This window comes from Leguminivora glycinivorella, chromosome 6 (genome assembly GCF_023078275.1).
Source record: "Leguminivora glycinivorella isolate SPB_JAAS2020 chromosome 6, LegGlyc_1.1, whole genome shotgun sequence".
Taxonomy (NCBI): Eukaryota; Metazoa; Arthropoda; class Insecta; order Lepidoptera; family Tortricidae; genus Leguminivora; species Leguminivora glycinivorella.
This window is the reverse complement of record NC_062976.1, coordinates 13,625,162-13,641,824: the sequence shown is the minus strand read 5'-3', so window position 1 is coordinate 13,641,824 and position 16,663 is coordinate 13,625,162. Positions and strand designations below refer to the sequence as shown.

At 39.9% G+C, this 16,663-nt stretch overlaps 1 protein-coding gene across 9 annotated transcripts in view; it reads right to left on the bottom strand.

Moving 5' to 3' along the window:
• Positions 1 to 16,663, bottom strand: part of LOC125227284 (tensin-1) — a 155,436-nt gene that overhangs the window by 8,744 nt on the left and 130,029 nt on the right. For all 9 annotated transcript variants that reach the window (XM_048131547.1, XM_048131550.1, XM_048131549.1 and 6 more), the window contains 4 exons: positions 16,125 to 16,288; positions 15,632 to 15,832; positions 13,321 to 13,500; positions 3,386 to 4,004 (listed from right to left, as the gene is read on the bottom strand). In XM_048131547.1, coding sequence (XP_047987504.1) covers positions 3,386 to 4,004; positions 13,321 to 13,500; positions 15,632 to 15,832; positions 16,125 to 16,288 — 1,164 coding nt within the window. The remainder of the gene's footprint in view (positions 1 to 3,385; positions 4,005 to 13,320; positions 13,501 to 15,631; positions 15,833 to 16,124; positions 16,289 to 16,663) is intronic.

Here is a 16,663-nt window from a genome sequence, read left to right as displayed (position 1 = left end):
TATGGTGAAGATACGGATATTTTTCTGTATAGGTATGCGATAGTGGGTAGCGAGGATATCCCACATCATAAAGTACATCATGAGATGTTAAATTATTGTAGATAGGTATATAGTGTAAACAATTTATCTAGAATATCATGTATCTACATTTTAGTCATAAACGGAATAAAAGCCATTTTAGAGCGATTTGCTGAACAGGAACAGCGTAGATCAGTTGAGAAACGGCACTTATTTCAATATAGGCAGGCGCTATGTATGGGAGGTACCGATACCACCGGGTGCTGGAGGTTTATTCGCATCCTTTACATATCAATTGCATGAGGTTAACCAGTACAGGTGCGATCTATGACTACGCATAACATGTACGGTTGTGAAGGTCGCAATTACAGTGGTTTACAAGAGCCAAGTGTTTGGAAAGAGATGGGATTAACAGGGCTGGTCGTGGCTCGGTCGACAGGCGCCCGTTTATGGCGACGTTTATCTCGAAATAGCAACTTGCTCGGGTCGCGATGGCGGCGACGCAATCACACGCCATCGCTCCAAATCAATTTCTACGAGCCAACCGCCTCGGCTCTCATAAGTCGGCACATGTATGGCATACCTAACTGATTTGGTGCATTATATTGAGCAATAAGTTTCGCATAACTTTTATTAAGGCTTCAGTGAGCTTATATGCGTGGGAGTTGCGAAAGATGTGTACTACTTAGTATTGAATAATAAATTGTCAGCAAATAGAGTTTCTAAGAAAGAGCCCTACAAGAAGTTTGTGTAAAGTGATCAGTCAGTAGGCGCCACATAAATAATTCGCAATAAGCAGTATGTCGGAGCGCATGTGGTGCGTAATGTTGCGGAACGGCTGCGCCGGCGGCGGCGGCCCACACCCGTCACTTAACTTAATTCACGTTCAAACTTCCGGATATTAAAATACGACGCAGATATCTTCTTACTAATGTCAAATAAAATTCATATCGATTGCATTCAATATGTCCTCCCTTATTAGCTACGGTTAGCGGTTACCTATACTAGTAAACTATTTAGTAAACGTCAAATCATAATAAAACACTAATTAAACCTATAAGATAGACACATTAGGTATGTAGTCTCGAAGTAATAGGAGCTTCAAATCGTGCTTCTCAGGAAGTTAATGTATCGTATATCATTTGATAACGACTAATCGTTTGCTATGAAATAATATGTCGCTTACCGATGTGACACCTCGTTGTAGAGCAAAAAATAGGCTTAAGAAAAATATGGCTCTACATTAAAATGTTACGTAAGTTTAAGTGCTCCTTTGAGAGTAATTGATTTGATTACAATGCGTTGTAACGTCTCTTTGATTGACAAGATATCGATCGCTATTATACTCATTTATCTTGTTGTCTATCATAGATAGCCGACGTATGGCACTGTTTGCACATTATGCTACGGCGATTATCTGACATGTCGGTATGTCGTTAGTAAAGTAGTTTATACTAAAAACGTGTTATACTAAAGCAAGATAGCTATCATCGAATGTAAACAAACCGTTCCATTCACCGCTATATTTAATCATAAAGTTTATAAATGGGTGCTTTGTTGACGTTGCTATTCAAAATATTCAAGTTAGCATTGTAAGGAAGGATGAATGAGATTAGGTATGTACCATAAGAAAACGGGATCCTTTATGCTACGTGTGTATAAGGAGATGTGGACTCCGTCAATGATATCTATATATTTTCCGCTTTATTACAATGGCATAAAGTGCTAACTCGTTAGCATATTTTAGATATAGAGTACGATATGTTGCCGTACCGCCACACACGCGCTTGTTGCAGTAATAACAGTAATTTACTCCTTGTTACTGTTGACACACTTGGTGATTGGCTATTATCTAGCAAACTTTACCTACATATATTATAATGTGTTATTTATTTGTTTGCATAAGACCTATTTCTTTTATATAGGTACTTAAAAACATACCTATTGGGTCGGATTTAAAAAGGTTTATTCCTTTTCTGTAGCTGCATACTTTGATGTATGTGGGTCGGTGGGTCATTTACCTTAATTATCTAGTTTTGTATACATATCCTTTTATCTTACGATCGCGCCTTGAACACACGTACAATACGGCTACAAATCATTATTTAAAGACCGCAACACCGTCTTACATGGAATGGTTAGTTTTTGTTGTGATCATTGTTCGTTATTCAATTAACGCCCACGTAATCTGGATCCCACGCAGCATCTATCAATAGGTGATCGACGGGATCAAATTTGTTTAAGTTTATTTTACATGCTCCATGTAATTAGTCCTTAAGAGACATTAAAGCGTTCAGTAGAGAGGGGGAAAGGGATAATTGAGCGTGTCTCATACAATTAATGGGTTTAGTACTGGCAAGTCCATAAAACGTACGAAATAGCTACAGTACACACCACGATATGGAATGGGTTTTGTCGCTTGGTGTAATGGCCCGGATTGGTTATGGTCGGCTTTATTACTCTTCTTGATCGACATTGAAGTGGGTCGAGTGGAACGAAGCTAAATAAATTAAGAGACTATTCAATCCACACCTCTTGATACTTTGTAGAGATCATTACATTGTAAGGTTTCTTTTGTCTTCAGTCAATAGTAGTACTTTAAAACATCTGTAACCGGAGTATACATATTCATAGGTTGCAAGGTTTTTACAAAATTATGCACATTCGAACATTGATGATCTAATCAAACTAACTTCAATCATTGGTCGGGTGAAGTTTAATTATTTATGTTATAAACTGTAATGCTATTGCTAAAACTAAAATGTAAATAGTGAGGCTATGGGAGTATGTCAGAGTAAACAGTAGCTCGACTAGCTCGCGTCGTTGAAGGAGCGAAGTAGGCGGCTGCGGCCTCCAGCGCGGCCCGCGGCCGCCGCCTACTGCACAGGAACACATGTTTACGTTATCCGCGAGATCCCTTTTATTTTAACTTCATCCATTTTTTTTACTGACCTCAGCTATTCTGTTAGTCGAAGAATAATAGAAAATTGAGAATTTGCTTATGGAATAACAAAACAAAGCTACCGTTATCGATGCCTGAACAAAAAGACGGGTGATTTATTGTTGTTGCGCGATTGGTTTTGAATTATTTATTAGCAACATTAATCCTTCATCTCTATGCATCCGCTTTACGAGCGGTTTTTTTAAATTAAATACCAACTCCCACCTAAGTTGATTAGATTTTATTATTTCACCCTGAGATAACTTAAAATTTGCATTCATTCCTTCCACGATCAAACCGGTTGGGCTAGATCATTATACTAAACCTTATGCTCAATTAAATTAGAACACCGAGTATCAAGATCTGAGAAATAACCAAAAACTGTATTCGAGTAAAAAATATATTTAAAAAATATATAACACTTACCTCCCATTTCGTAAAGGAGAGGCCGACGGTGGAACTGTTGAAGTGGTAGAGGTGACATCTTCATGAGTAAGTTTACGAAGGGTGCGCGGAGAAACAGGGGTGTGAGGCGAGGGCGGTTCAGGGGTGGCGACTCGTTCGTCGTCGTCGTCCTCGATGGGCCTGTAGGAGCGGTCGCCGCCGAGCGCCCGGCGCACCAGCTCGGGGCTGGCCAGGCGGTTGGGCGCGCGCAGCATGCCGGGGCGCAGGCCTGGCGCTCCGTAGGTGAAGGGAGCCGAGTCGGCGCGCGCGTGATACGGTATGTCGGGCGCGCGGTCGGAGTGCGATTGCGCGGCGGGCGGCTGCGCGTGCGCGGGCGCCGGGTCGGGCAGCGCGCTGACGGTGCGCAGCATGTCGCCGAGCAGCGCGTCGAGCTCGTCGGGCGGGCTGGGCGCCGCGCGCCGCCCCGCCGACGAGATGCCGGAGTCCATGGACGCGCTGAGCAGGGACGCGGGCCCGCCGCCCGCGCGCACCACTGTGGCGTAGATGGACCCGTCGAGGGGACCGAACGTGTGCGCCGCTTCAGCCCCCTCCCCGGCCTCGCCTCCCGACCCGGATCCTTCTGCGCTGCCGTTGTTTTCACCTATACCAAAACATTAGACTTCTTTAAGGTCATTTCAAAACTAATTGCATTCATTAAAATCACACATAAGTAAGTAAAGTTGGCAGAATACCTATAAATTGTTAAAGATTGGAGGAAATTATATTTCCGAGTACCTATTTCGACAACCGTATCTGATTTAACTTTTTAATGCATCAAATATTTTTTGAAATAAAAATTAAGTACCAACAATTTAAATTCTTTAGGAAGTGTTAAAATATTTATGAATTACGTTTCGTTTCGTTTCGACTAATAAGTTACATGCAAGTTACATGGAGCTCAAGCTCATTGATAAGTGTGTTTAGTCTATAAATGGATATCGCAAGTTACAAATAGGTATTTAAAAACTTGTGATACAAGAACGTATGTAGCCATGTTTTGTAATCAACTCGACAGCCTAGTCCCAAGCCAATCAGTTTAGCTTCGGTTTAATTAATGACAGCTTCTAAATTGGATCCGACTTGCTCCAATAAGCGTCCCGTGGCCCCTCCTAACAAGCCAGTGGTAATGTGTGCAATTTCCTCTTGCCTTTCGTTCAAAGATAGTTTCGTTCACATAGTAAGTGTAGGTACTTAATAAGTATTCACAGATGTTTAACGTGAATGTTTGGTTCATTGAGTAGCGCGTGTATGCACTCGCGCAGTGGGTGCAGGTGCGGTGCAACCCGGTGCTAGATGGATGCCATAAAAGGATTAGGATTGCTTCCCGTTATAACGACGACTGTGGGATAACACCGTTGTACGACGGTAGAAACGCGTGGAAAAAGGATTCTTAGAAAAATCTCAATAAGCATACGTAGAAACGGGAATATTGATTAAAATGAGTATTTCTTGTGTCACATCTTCGATCGACATATATATCGTTTTCAATCAATGTTTGAGCAACACAGAAAAGTCATATGGTATAAAACTGATTACGTCGATCACAATCTACCAATAAATGTACCTAATTTGCTTGCAGCGATAAATATTTTCTATTTATCTTGAAGGGCATAAGACAACCTTCAAATCAAGAGTGAACAGGCATCTTCTGGGCGAGCTCACTCCATCGTAGGCCACGTCTTTGCCTTTGGCTAGTCTGTGGTCAAGAGTAAGCCCATTTATAATAATAAAAAAAAAAAAACATAATCTATGTAAGAATTGTAAGATATCCAGCGGTGACTATGATGTAATCACTACAGCCTCGGATTTGTCAAACAGTTCCGAAGACAAGGAATTTGCAGACAAGTTGACTTTCAAGGCAACAAAGCTAAAGAAGGAAGTGACCTCTTAATAAAGGCACCTATAGTACCTATACTAATGTTGCTTCGTATAATTATAAAATAATATATGGCGCCTACGTATCTTGATAGCTAATATATGTATATATATTTCATTAATAACGTCCTATGCTATAGTTTTCTTATGTGGAGGGAGGTAAATTGAAAACATTACCTGCTAAAAAGTAACTTTAAAAATTCCGTCCAATTTAACTAAACTAACATTTTGGCGGAACAAGCGTCTAAAAACTAAAATAAACGATTCAAAAACTTGCCAGGCGAGTAAATATGAACCAAAATGGAATTGGGACCATCTTGTTCATGGCTCATTTGCATAATGACTGTATGTTTTTCGTTTACTAATTAAATATAATACTTTCATGGTGTCATAAAAGTTGTAACCCGATTTTTATATAGGTATAACCCTTTTGAGATCGGTAACCTCTTACTAAAAATGAATATGAGAAAGAGCAAGATTAATAAAACATGAACAAGAATTAAGAATCGTCACACAATGGGCAGATTCATTCTCATTCGGCCCGTCTAATGGATTGTCGATTTCACAACTAAACTAAAAGTAGGGTTGTCAATAACGCAATTAGTGTAAAGATATCAACGTCAGCGTCTGGTGACCGTCGGCGTCGGCTGTTAAGGAAGATGCGGTTATTTCTGTGATGTCAACCAAAATAACATGTTGGTTCGGGCTAGTGTTACGAAACGCGCGCCGGCGCAGGAAGAGGATGTGCGCCCCACGGCTCGCCGGTGCGAGCCCTACCGTCGCGCCGCATCTTCTCATTCTGATACTCTTTGTCTCTGATATACATATACGTAGACACCTTTCGCAAACAGCAAGTATACAAATATTGACAATCTCGTGTTTATAGAGACCAATTAAGTTGTGGTGTAGGACATAAATTATTCCAATTATGTCCTTAGAATATTGGAATGAAGCCAAACGAGTTACTTAGTGTGGCGTCTTATAATTATTGCCGTAGGTGACTTCCGCACGATATTTACATATTAATCAATGGATGAATGGAATAGTCTTCTCTTTTCTGAGCGCTTAATATATAGGCATTGCCGCACCTATGAACAAAATAGGCGAAATGTTAATTTAAGTTGAATTTATGTTATGCATAAGTAGAGTAAATGATAAAGCTGATTAAATCATGATTACAGAAAGTTATTTTAAAAATTCTAACCAGTTAAAACAAGGAAAAAAGTTCAATAATTTCGTCGTATGACAAAACCTTGAATTAGCATGTCCTCAAGATTTAAGCAGGCATGTACCTAAAGGTTGTAACACGGTCACATTAAAATTCCGACGTAGTCTCATAACTACCTACGTGGCACCAAATTTACGATTTCATTCCATATTTGACACAGAAATATACATAACGGAGCCCTTGATAACGTTTCTATAGCTTAAATAAGTTAGAACCGGGCACAATGGAAAGGTAGAAAGTGACCGTCAATGGCTGCGAGATTTATTGTCCGTTCGTTAGCTGATGAACATTGGCGTGACCGTCATGACCGCGGTGTGTCGTCCGTCGGACGTGTCACGCCCACTGTCAAAACATAGATGAGAAAATCACGGATAGCTTGACAGTTTGAATGATACGTTTTAGGTACACTGTTCTCGTGTTTAAATTTTAATTTGTTATTATTTCTTAAATCCATACTAATATTATAAATGGGAAAGTGTGTGTGTCTGTTTGTTTGTCCGTCTTTCACGGCAAAACGGAGCAAAGAATCGACGTGAGTTTTTAAGTGAAGATAGTTGAAGGGATGGAGAATGACATAGGCTACTTTTTGTCTCTTTCTAACGCGAGCGAAGCCGAGGGCAAAAGCTAGTACTTTATAAATGACATTACCTTTTTATCTGACTTTGGCAATGTATGAGTTGACTTCAATGCTAGTAGGTATACTTAAGTTGAGGTAAGAGTCCAATTTATGTTAGGAATAATCTCAGATATTTCACGAAATTTTTTACAAGAAATGAAGGAATTTTCAATAGACCCATGGATACTTTTATTGAGATTTCAATTTCAGTATGATACGATTCCGTAGTTAATACATCTGAAAATGACTAAAATTTTGATTTCCCGACGACATGCATATCTTATCTAGTTATTATTTATTATGAACATGTTTTGTTAACAATTAATAATAAAAAGAAAAACATCGTGATCTATTTCAAATGTTGTCTACAAAATTAGATCTGAAGTAATTAACAAGCATTGTAAGTTAAGGCCTTTATTGTGATAAAAAAAAGCATTGTCCGAAGGCAACATCGCGATTATTTCGCCCGGTCACGATGACCTCACCGGCTCGCCCGCTTGACCATTCTACGAAAATCTAAGCGATCCCCGGCTCCAAATTGTTATTCCCTGGCTCGTTGTTCTTCACTTTATCTGTTTAGCATTTTGTTGGCTTCAAATCGCAACCAGTTTTGGGATTTTTATGTCTTTTTGCCGACCCTACGGGTATGCAACCGCATACAAACTATTATTTTCAACTTAGGTGTTGTTAGGACCTGTTTCTTTAAAAATGATAAAATAATACACATTAATCATATTTTTTTAAGATTGCACAAGAGGATTTTTGGTAGTTTTATTAAGAAATCACGTCGTTACTATTTTTATTTATGAGTTTATTAGTAGGTAAGTAACATTTTAAGATACGTTATACATGTTTTAAGTTTTAATTTGTAGTTTTGATATGTAGATATTTTTTCTATTCATAGATACAACAATGAAAATGCATCAATGGTTTCCAAGGGAAGAAAAAAGAGTTTTATGCTTCATCTGCAATAAGAACCTTATCTGAATTTTAGACTGAAAGCCCCTTAGGCCGATAGTCCACTATCAGGTCTGTATGCCTCCTTTTTTCTCCAACGCGAAAAAAAAGGATGGCATGCTGCCTATGATCCTATTTCTATGATAAACATATGATATGTACCACTATCTTTCGGCCTTCTGCGCTTGGAGCCTAAGTGCGTTTTCACATTATCCGATCCGATATCGGATGTCGGAAGGATTTCAAAGGCAAAAAAGATGGCGGCTTAAATGTATGTGATATCGGTCCTACACCCGATATCGGATCAGATAATGTGAAAACGCCACATGGAGGCCACGCAACGAAACGCCATGAAAAATAAGCCACATATACGAGTATTATAGCGATAACACCCACGGAAATAAAGAAAGCTCTGTGCCAGATGAAGAACAACAAAGCAACAGGACCAGATGAAATCCCGTCAGAAGTCTGGAAACACTTAGGCGAAGAAGGTATACTCTGGCTTTATGAAATTTTCAACAAACTTATACAAGGTCAACAAATACCTGAAAGCTGGAGAAACAGTCTTCTCATACCATTTTACAAAGGAAAGGGAGACGTGAGAGACTGTGGTAACTACCGCGCTATCAAACTTATGTCCCACTCTCTAAAAATCTGGGAAAGGGTTTTGTATAACAGACTAAATGAACTAATAGTATTAACTTCAAATCAATGCGGCTTTGTTGCTGAAAAGGGAACGGCGGACGCTATACACACTATACGCATACTTTTAGAAAAGAGAAAGACTAACAAGAAGAACTTACACATGGTCTTCATTGACTTAGAAAAAGCGTTCGACCATGTCCCACGTGACCTGATCTGGGAGGCCCTCAGAGATCAGCTGGTGCCGGAAAGTTATATCTCGCTCATAAAAGACATGTACAGCGATGTAAAGACGCAAGTTATGAGCCCAGCAGGTAAAAGTGACAGCTTCTCAATCAGATCCGGCGTCCATCAAGGCTCGACTCTCAGCCCGTTACTTTTCAATGTAACAATAGACTACCTCACGAAAAGTTGCCAAAAACCTGTGCCCTGGAATATTCTTTACGCAGACGATGTTGCACTTATTTCAGAAGATATAATAGATCTCCAACACACATTCAACACCTGGATAGAAGCACTTGAAAGTAATGGGCTAAAGATTAGCAGAAAGAAAACTGAGCATATGTCTTGTGTGTTTGATGGCATTTCTAATGCCAACGACTTCAAAATCTATATCGGAGCCACAAGAATTCCCACAGTGTGCCAATTTAAATACTTGGGATCCATCATCAGCAACGATGGCAAGATCGATAAAGATGTCACACATAGAACTACAGTGGGGTGGCAAAAATATAGGGAGCTGACCGGCGTAATATGCGATAAGAAAATGCCAATAAAAGTGAAAGGGAAAGTCTATAAAAGCGCAATAAGGCCTGCTCTTTTATACGGCACAGAATGCTGGGCAACAACCAAACAGCACATAAATAAATTGCATGTCACTGAAATGCGCATGTTGCGTTGGTCAGGAGGAGTCACGTTGCTGGATAAAATCCGCAACGACTACATAAGAGGTAGTTTCAAGGTCGCACCTATAGCTGAGAAACTCAAAGAAAATCGTCTTCGGTGGTATGGGCATATTCTACGTCGCCCAGAAGATCATATGGTCAAGTTAGCCTTAAACATGCCGACACAAAAAAGAGGAAGCGGAAGACCACCTACCACTTGGCTGACGACAGTCCAAAAAGACATGAAAGATGTTAACGCAGACGCTGAAATAGCCAAAAAACGTGTATTATGGAGGAAAAGGACAAGAAAGGCCGACCCCACTTAAATGGGAAAAGGTCAAGGAAGAAGAATATACGAGTATTATATTTTTCCCCTCACTAGCTCGGAAACACGTGTTTTGTCCTTTAATACCAGCGGGTAAAAACGCATTTTATCCACTAGTGGGTAAAGTAATTTGACCTTGAATAAAGTCAAATTAACTGCTTTAAAATTGATAAAAGTAGGTGAATCTAGTAATAAAGATGATTTACCACCTGTGGAACTACTGGAAAAAGTGATAAACGCATTTTTTGCGTTGTAGTTTCCTCGCTATAGTGAGGGGAAAAGTTTTTGTGTTACACTCGGGTGCAAATGTATTTTACTTCTCGTGTGTTAAAAAACTCGCAAGTTCAGGATTCTATTCTCGAACCACTCGCTTCGCTCGTGGTTCAACTATAGAATCCTTTCACTTGCTCGTTTTTCAATTCCACACTCGGCGTTAAAATACAACTTTGCCCCCTTGTATAACAAATAACTATTATCAAGCTACCTACAACATAAGTCACACAAGACCTGGTGACCCAATGTCACATATAGTTTTACAATTTAACATAACAGTGGGTCGACTGTTACTTAACTAATTAGTGGGAGTGGTTCCGAGAACGTTAGCTAGGTTTCAACTAAATGAACGTGACATTGAATTCGATCCGTTATTCCATTAAATGATGATTTAACGTCCGCGGTCCGCATCTGACCTTTAAACATACGAAGTAAAGCAAACAAACCTTCGCTGTACGTTGCGCGCTGTTTTGTAATCACCGCATTATCGGAAACTCCAGTTTTTAAATACATTAACACATTAGCCTAAATACTAAATACATACTGACATTGAATTCCACACTAATTTTATAAGCACTAATTCAATTTTTTAGATCAATTTAGTGAGGACACGACCTTTACTAGCACACCTGTGATATGAACTGTTCGTCAAGCTAAAAGCAAACATGATAAAATAATGGTGATATTTATGCACTTATGTATACAGTACCTATTTGTTTTTGTTAACCGGCTTTGATACGAGTTAAGTGGTTAATTTGCTTCCATGCAATACAAGATACCTATTTTATCTATTACAATACAGTGTCACTATAAAAAGCCATGGATATCTTATATATTTTTAAATTAAAAGAAAAATGGAAAAATTCACACCTCAGGCAGGACTGGAACTTGCGACCTATTTCTGTTTTTTTTTTCATGGGGAAATACTGTTCTCTGAATATCGGTGGTAAGGTACTCTTAATTTAATACTTAGTTAATATAATGTAAAATAATAAGTTTCGTCTTCATAAATAATAATGATGAGATCCAACCGCTAGAGCCTGATATACCTACACTCATATTATTATAAAATGTTGCTATTAAAGTACCTAAACTGAAAAAATAATGGCCAGTTAGATGAGACAAATACAACTAATTCAATTCCATTTTTATAGTCTTACTTTTTTAAGCAATTCTTTCGCTGGTATGTAGCAGTGGCTTTTGTAACAGAAACAAGAACACGTTTTCCTTGTTCGTTTAGTTTATTCACAAGTTATTTAATCCCTATACAAGCCGCCGTGCTGCAAGTAATCGAATCAGTGACGTCAGACCAGATTTGCTTTCTATAGGCAAAAGTTAACACATGAGCCGGTGCGAGTCACTGATCTCGTCGGCCCGTCGAATCGAATTAAGTTGACGTGTGACGAAAGGGCTGGTATTGCGGACCCAACGGAGCAAGCTATCGACGAAGACAAACCAGTAAAGTGTGATATCTTTCTCTGCTTATTTGTCACTGATTAGATTTTTGGTTGAAGTAGAATTGTGGTCGGTAACTATTGAAATAGCTGTGGAAGAGGTTTCGGGCGCCGAGCGCGGGTGACGAGCGCGGTGGACATCTATCACGGATTCACCACGCCGGTCAATTAGCCAAGCCGCAGGCGCCGCTATGACCGGCGGAACTGATTTCCATCTCAGATCTCGTTTGAACCCTCACAATGCATCATTCCTTTCACTAATAAGCACGCCCATTGTTCACATATGAAACATTTGTTTTGTTTATTTCTATTCAATTTCGAAGTCGATGACATATTGATTATTTAAGAGTATCGGTAATAAGAGGAGATAATTAAAGAAGTGCGTAGGCGCCGGATTGTGTAAAAGTCGATATGTTTCAAAGTGTAAACTTGTATTGTCCCACTCACCTCGTTTCCGACAGCCGTTTAGTGAAGTTTAGGGAGCACTGCACCGAAGCCTAACTGGTTGAACTTTGTAAAAATATTTATAGTTTTGTTTGTGTGAAGTTTTTTTTATTAATTGAAATAGTTTGATTTGTTTATTTAATTAGCCGCATGGGACGTGAGTGCGTGGTGTGGGGTTGGGCGCGACTGGGCGGGCGGCGAGCGGCGACGGGCGGCCGGCGCTCGGCTCGGGCGGATCTAGTTCACTAAAATAGCCCCACACCTGCGGCACCGCAGACTGCGACCTCTCGGTTAACTGACGCCGCCTCAAATAATCATATTGTCGGTTACCGGCGCTTCTACCTGCCTGACTCTTAATTGGATACTTCATCTTTCTGCTCCACATTAAAACTTCATTTAAATAGAATGCTAATTATTCTATAAATCGCCTGTCATCATTAGGTATATCGTGAACTTTTTCATGTAGAAAACATTCAAAAAGTTTGTTTTTACGAAAACCTATATGTGGTAATTCTTAGATTTAATTATTTTCCATTTTGACAAACGCATTACACAAAAATAAATAAAACTTTAATTTTATTTATATTTAATGGTATACTTTGATAATGTTGCAAATACGAAACACCGTGTTTAAAAGTGATCATCTTTGGTTGACGTCTGGAATCAATTGAACTTTACTAATTTTAGTCTCTGAATGTGTCAGAGTGTTAAAACGTATCTTAAAGTTACTTTATTACTAAAATATCCCTAAAGAGTAATGTCCTAGGGTCTGAAGTTTGTTCTGATTTTTATGTTCCTTAAGGTGTCAAGCTAATATTCTCTCTACCTAGTAGAGTAACATTTTAACACAGTTTTATCAAAAACCAAGAAAGCCATAAAAATGCCAGCGACAGTTATTATAATTTCACCAGGCCCCGTAGCCGAATGGCATTTCTCCGACGCCAAACGAAAGCGATACGCTGCTGGCTCTGTCGCGCCAATACGCAAGCGCGATAGAGATAGATATCTACTAGCGCTTCGTTTCGTGAGCGATTGTGCCATTCGGCTAGCCACCCAGGCTCGTCATCGCTGAGCGTGGAGCGCGGGCGCAGGTGGTCGAGCGAGTCCGCCATGGGAGTGCGTCGGGTTTGACGTGTAGCGGTGCCGTCTCCACCCTATAGACGAACACTGACGCGACTAGGCCGTCAATCCTATAGGTAGGTATGAAGGGTAAACTCACCAGCGTCGTCGTCGGTGAGCGTGGAGAGCGGGCGCAGGTGTTGGAGCGAGTCGGCGCGCGCGAGCGCGTCGGGCGCGGCGCGCAGCGGGGCGGCGGGCGTGGGCGCGGGCGCGGCGCCGCCGCCGCCCTCGCAGCGCGCGAACACCAGCTCCACCGCGCCGTCCGACGGGAATGATGGGTCTGTCAGAGAACGAAATTGGTTAAAAAAAGGCCGCCGTATACTTACAATACAATAGGGAACTTGACTGTAGTTAAAACAAAATATTTTTCATCACATTTGCTGTTTAAAGGTATCATTACGTCTACGTGTACTGAAGCATAATGTACTATTTTATTCCCAAGGGAATAATGGATTTAGTTTTAAAAATTAATACAATCCGTACAATATTTCAGGCAAAGGATGTTTCAATCTGCCAAGGATTTTTATTGCACAACAAAAATTTGACATTAAGCTATAAAAATATATTATACGGTATGAAAAATGCATTTTATTTATGTTTTACAATTATTTCAGCATTTATTTCATAAAATTTGACTCAGATAAATGGTTATAATTTACAATCTGACAATTACTCTCTACTCGCGCTTGACCGCGGGCGTACGCGAGGCACCCACCGTTGCCTAGCAACGGAGAGTACAACATAAAAATAAGTACAATTTTAGTTCAATTATTATGATTTATATGCTTTTATGAACGTTGCATTTAATTTATATGCAGTATTTTCGTGTCCGTTTTCGTTCAAAAAGTGTTTGTTACCAAAAACAATGGATTTAATATGAATAATCTGATGTAGATCAAGATACACTACTGGTCGCAAGTCGCAACGCCGCCGGTTGAAGGTTTTGCCTTATGAGTCTTATGACTGTTTCCTCTGTATTTTTCTCTCAAATGTGATGAAAAACATTGTGTGTAACTCGGGGAGTATGAATATTACTAACTCGAGTCTTTAAATCGCTCCGGCAAGCCGTCGCGATTTAACTTACTCTCGTTAGTAATATTCAACTTCCTCCCCTTGTTGCACAATGTACTATTATCCCAAGCACGAAATAAAGCATCCGATAATTATAAGAAAAACATGAACAGAATTTATTTTTTAAATCAATTTCTATTTAATAAGTCAGGTATAAATATATAAAGTAACTGAGTTGACCGTGACGTCACTCAATTCGATTTCATATAAATTTCATATTAGCATGTCGTTCAAAATCGTTTTGACAGTTCTTAAAAAGAAGCTGATTTAACTAGGAGGCAAGAGCCTATTATAATATGCAAGTACCATTCTTTAATAGGTATTTTTTTAGGTTTTTTTATTTTTCAGTAGGCTCTTTTCTTGAAGGTTGTATTTATGAATCGGCGGTCGACCGTTATTACATATTTTACTGTATTGACTAGATATATCATGACATGAAGTGTGTAAATCGTGAGCTGTGTAGAAGTAGCCGTTATACTTCTGGACAGTTAGCCCTTGGAGAATCTGACACAACCTAACGAACCATATCCTACCTGTCAGTTTTCTCTGACTGTGATCAAAACATTACACATGAACATTATTATCTGCCTGATGTTACGATCGGCGGCCAACATTATACATAAATAAAACGAGCAAAACACATATCCCTTTAAAACTGCCTGCGGCTTGTTATTTGTTTACTCCATGAGAGTTTTTGATATGAACATACCTACACACTTAGCTCACTACACACGTGACCACGGACAAGACTACGAGTATAATCATTAGATGGCGCTTTCACACGCTCAATGTTTTGTGTGGAACTGTGGTTGACGAAAACTGCTTTTTCACGTAGAAGAGATATTGAAGTCTTGCAATAGATGGCGCTGATATGGTGAGTTACAGTTTTAGATTTTAGTCAGCAGGTTAAGTAACCAAGTGTAGTATGCGGTGGCAAAACCATATAGGTTGTTACGTACCTACTTCTAGCACCGTCCTAATAGTCCTAATTTAGTGCAAACGTAGCGTGGTTAGAATTTAGATAAGGTGTATTAGGATAATTCCGAAAGTCGTCTAATTTCGAAAGTCGCATAAAAATCACCATTATTTCCATCTTATGAAGATTTCTCTTTCGAAATTAAATTACCCGAGCATTTCTGTCATTCGGAATTACCCTAATGCACCTTACATGATATGGTGAATGAGAATGTTGGACTGGCACCAATCTCGTTAAAGTTAAAGTGCCTCCGTTTGTTGAGGGACAGCGTGCTCGTCTCGTCGAGCCAGGCGCCCGATATCCATCCTCTCCACCTGCCATAGGTGCCTTCAATCAAATGCGAGAGGCATCAAAGTATCGTTACCGTGCGCAGCATGGTCCAGTTGCTGTTTGGTGAAAGACAGCGTGTGGTCGGCAACAGCGCACGTGTGGAATTGGCACGCGAACACTAGCCTCCGTTGTAGTGCTTGCGCTGGTCTTCTGTACGCTCGAACAAGAACATCGCCTCGTAGGGCCAGGCGTCCGACTCCCACCGTCCACCCGCCGCCGCTCACCATGTATAAACCTGCAGGAAATAGTGTTCTTAGTGCTGTACAACAAGAAAAGCATTAATTGAAAATGTGCTGAACTGAAACTAGGAGTTGTTTACAATATGAGAATAGAAGTTAGGTGATGTGTATTTTTATGCAGATAAATTCTGTGATAGTTCTTGAAATGTGATAAATAAGTGCAAGATTTATGGTTGCAGTGCTCGACTCGCCCCGGCTAAACGTGGGTAAAGGACAACATTCACGGGGATTCGCCATCAGGAACCCCATTTTCTATACGTAGTGAATGGGAATGAAAGACTTGTTTACCTGAGGTATAGACGCAGACGAAGTTCTCGTAGATCTTCAGGAAGGCGATGGTAGGCTCGGAGGCAGGAGCTAGCGCGCCGGCCACGCTCACATGGGTTAGGTGGAGAGGCGCCGCGTTCACGCGGATCTGACCCGCCAGCAGGCCAGCAAACGTATCGATGTACCTGTAACAATGCAAAACATTATTACTATTGATTATATTTTCCTACTGACTTTCTTGATTGTTTTTATTTTAATTTTATTTAAGAGCGCTATGACAAAAAAAGGCGATATATTGTAAAATGCACAATATTTATCGACAAAATTGTACACTTTACTCATACTAAAAGACAGTGAAAGTACTTGTTTCAGTTAGAACATCTTATTAACTGTCGGTTAAATAAAAAACATATGAAAAAAAAAGCTTTTTCAATTAGTAATGATTGTTTTTCTGATGCTCGTTTAGGAAAAACCGCGTGAAGCACAGAATTCGGAGCTCTTATTATGTACAATTTGATAAGATCACTCTCATAAATGAGGTAAATTTAAGTTCCAAATAT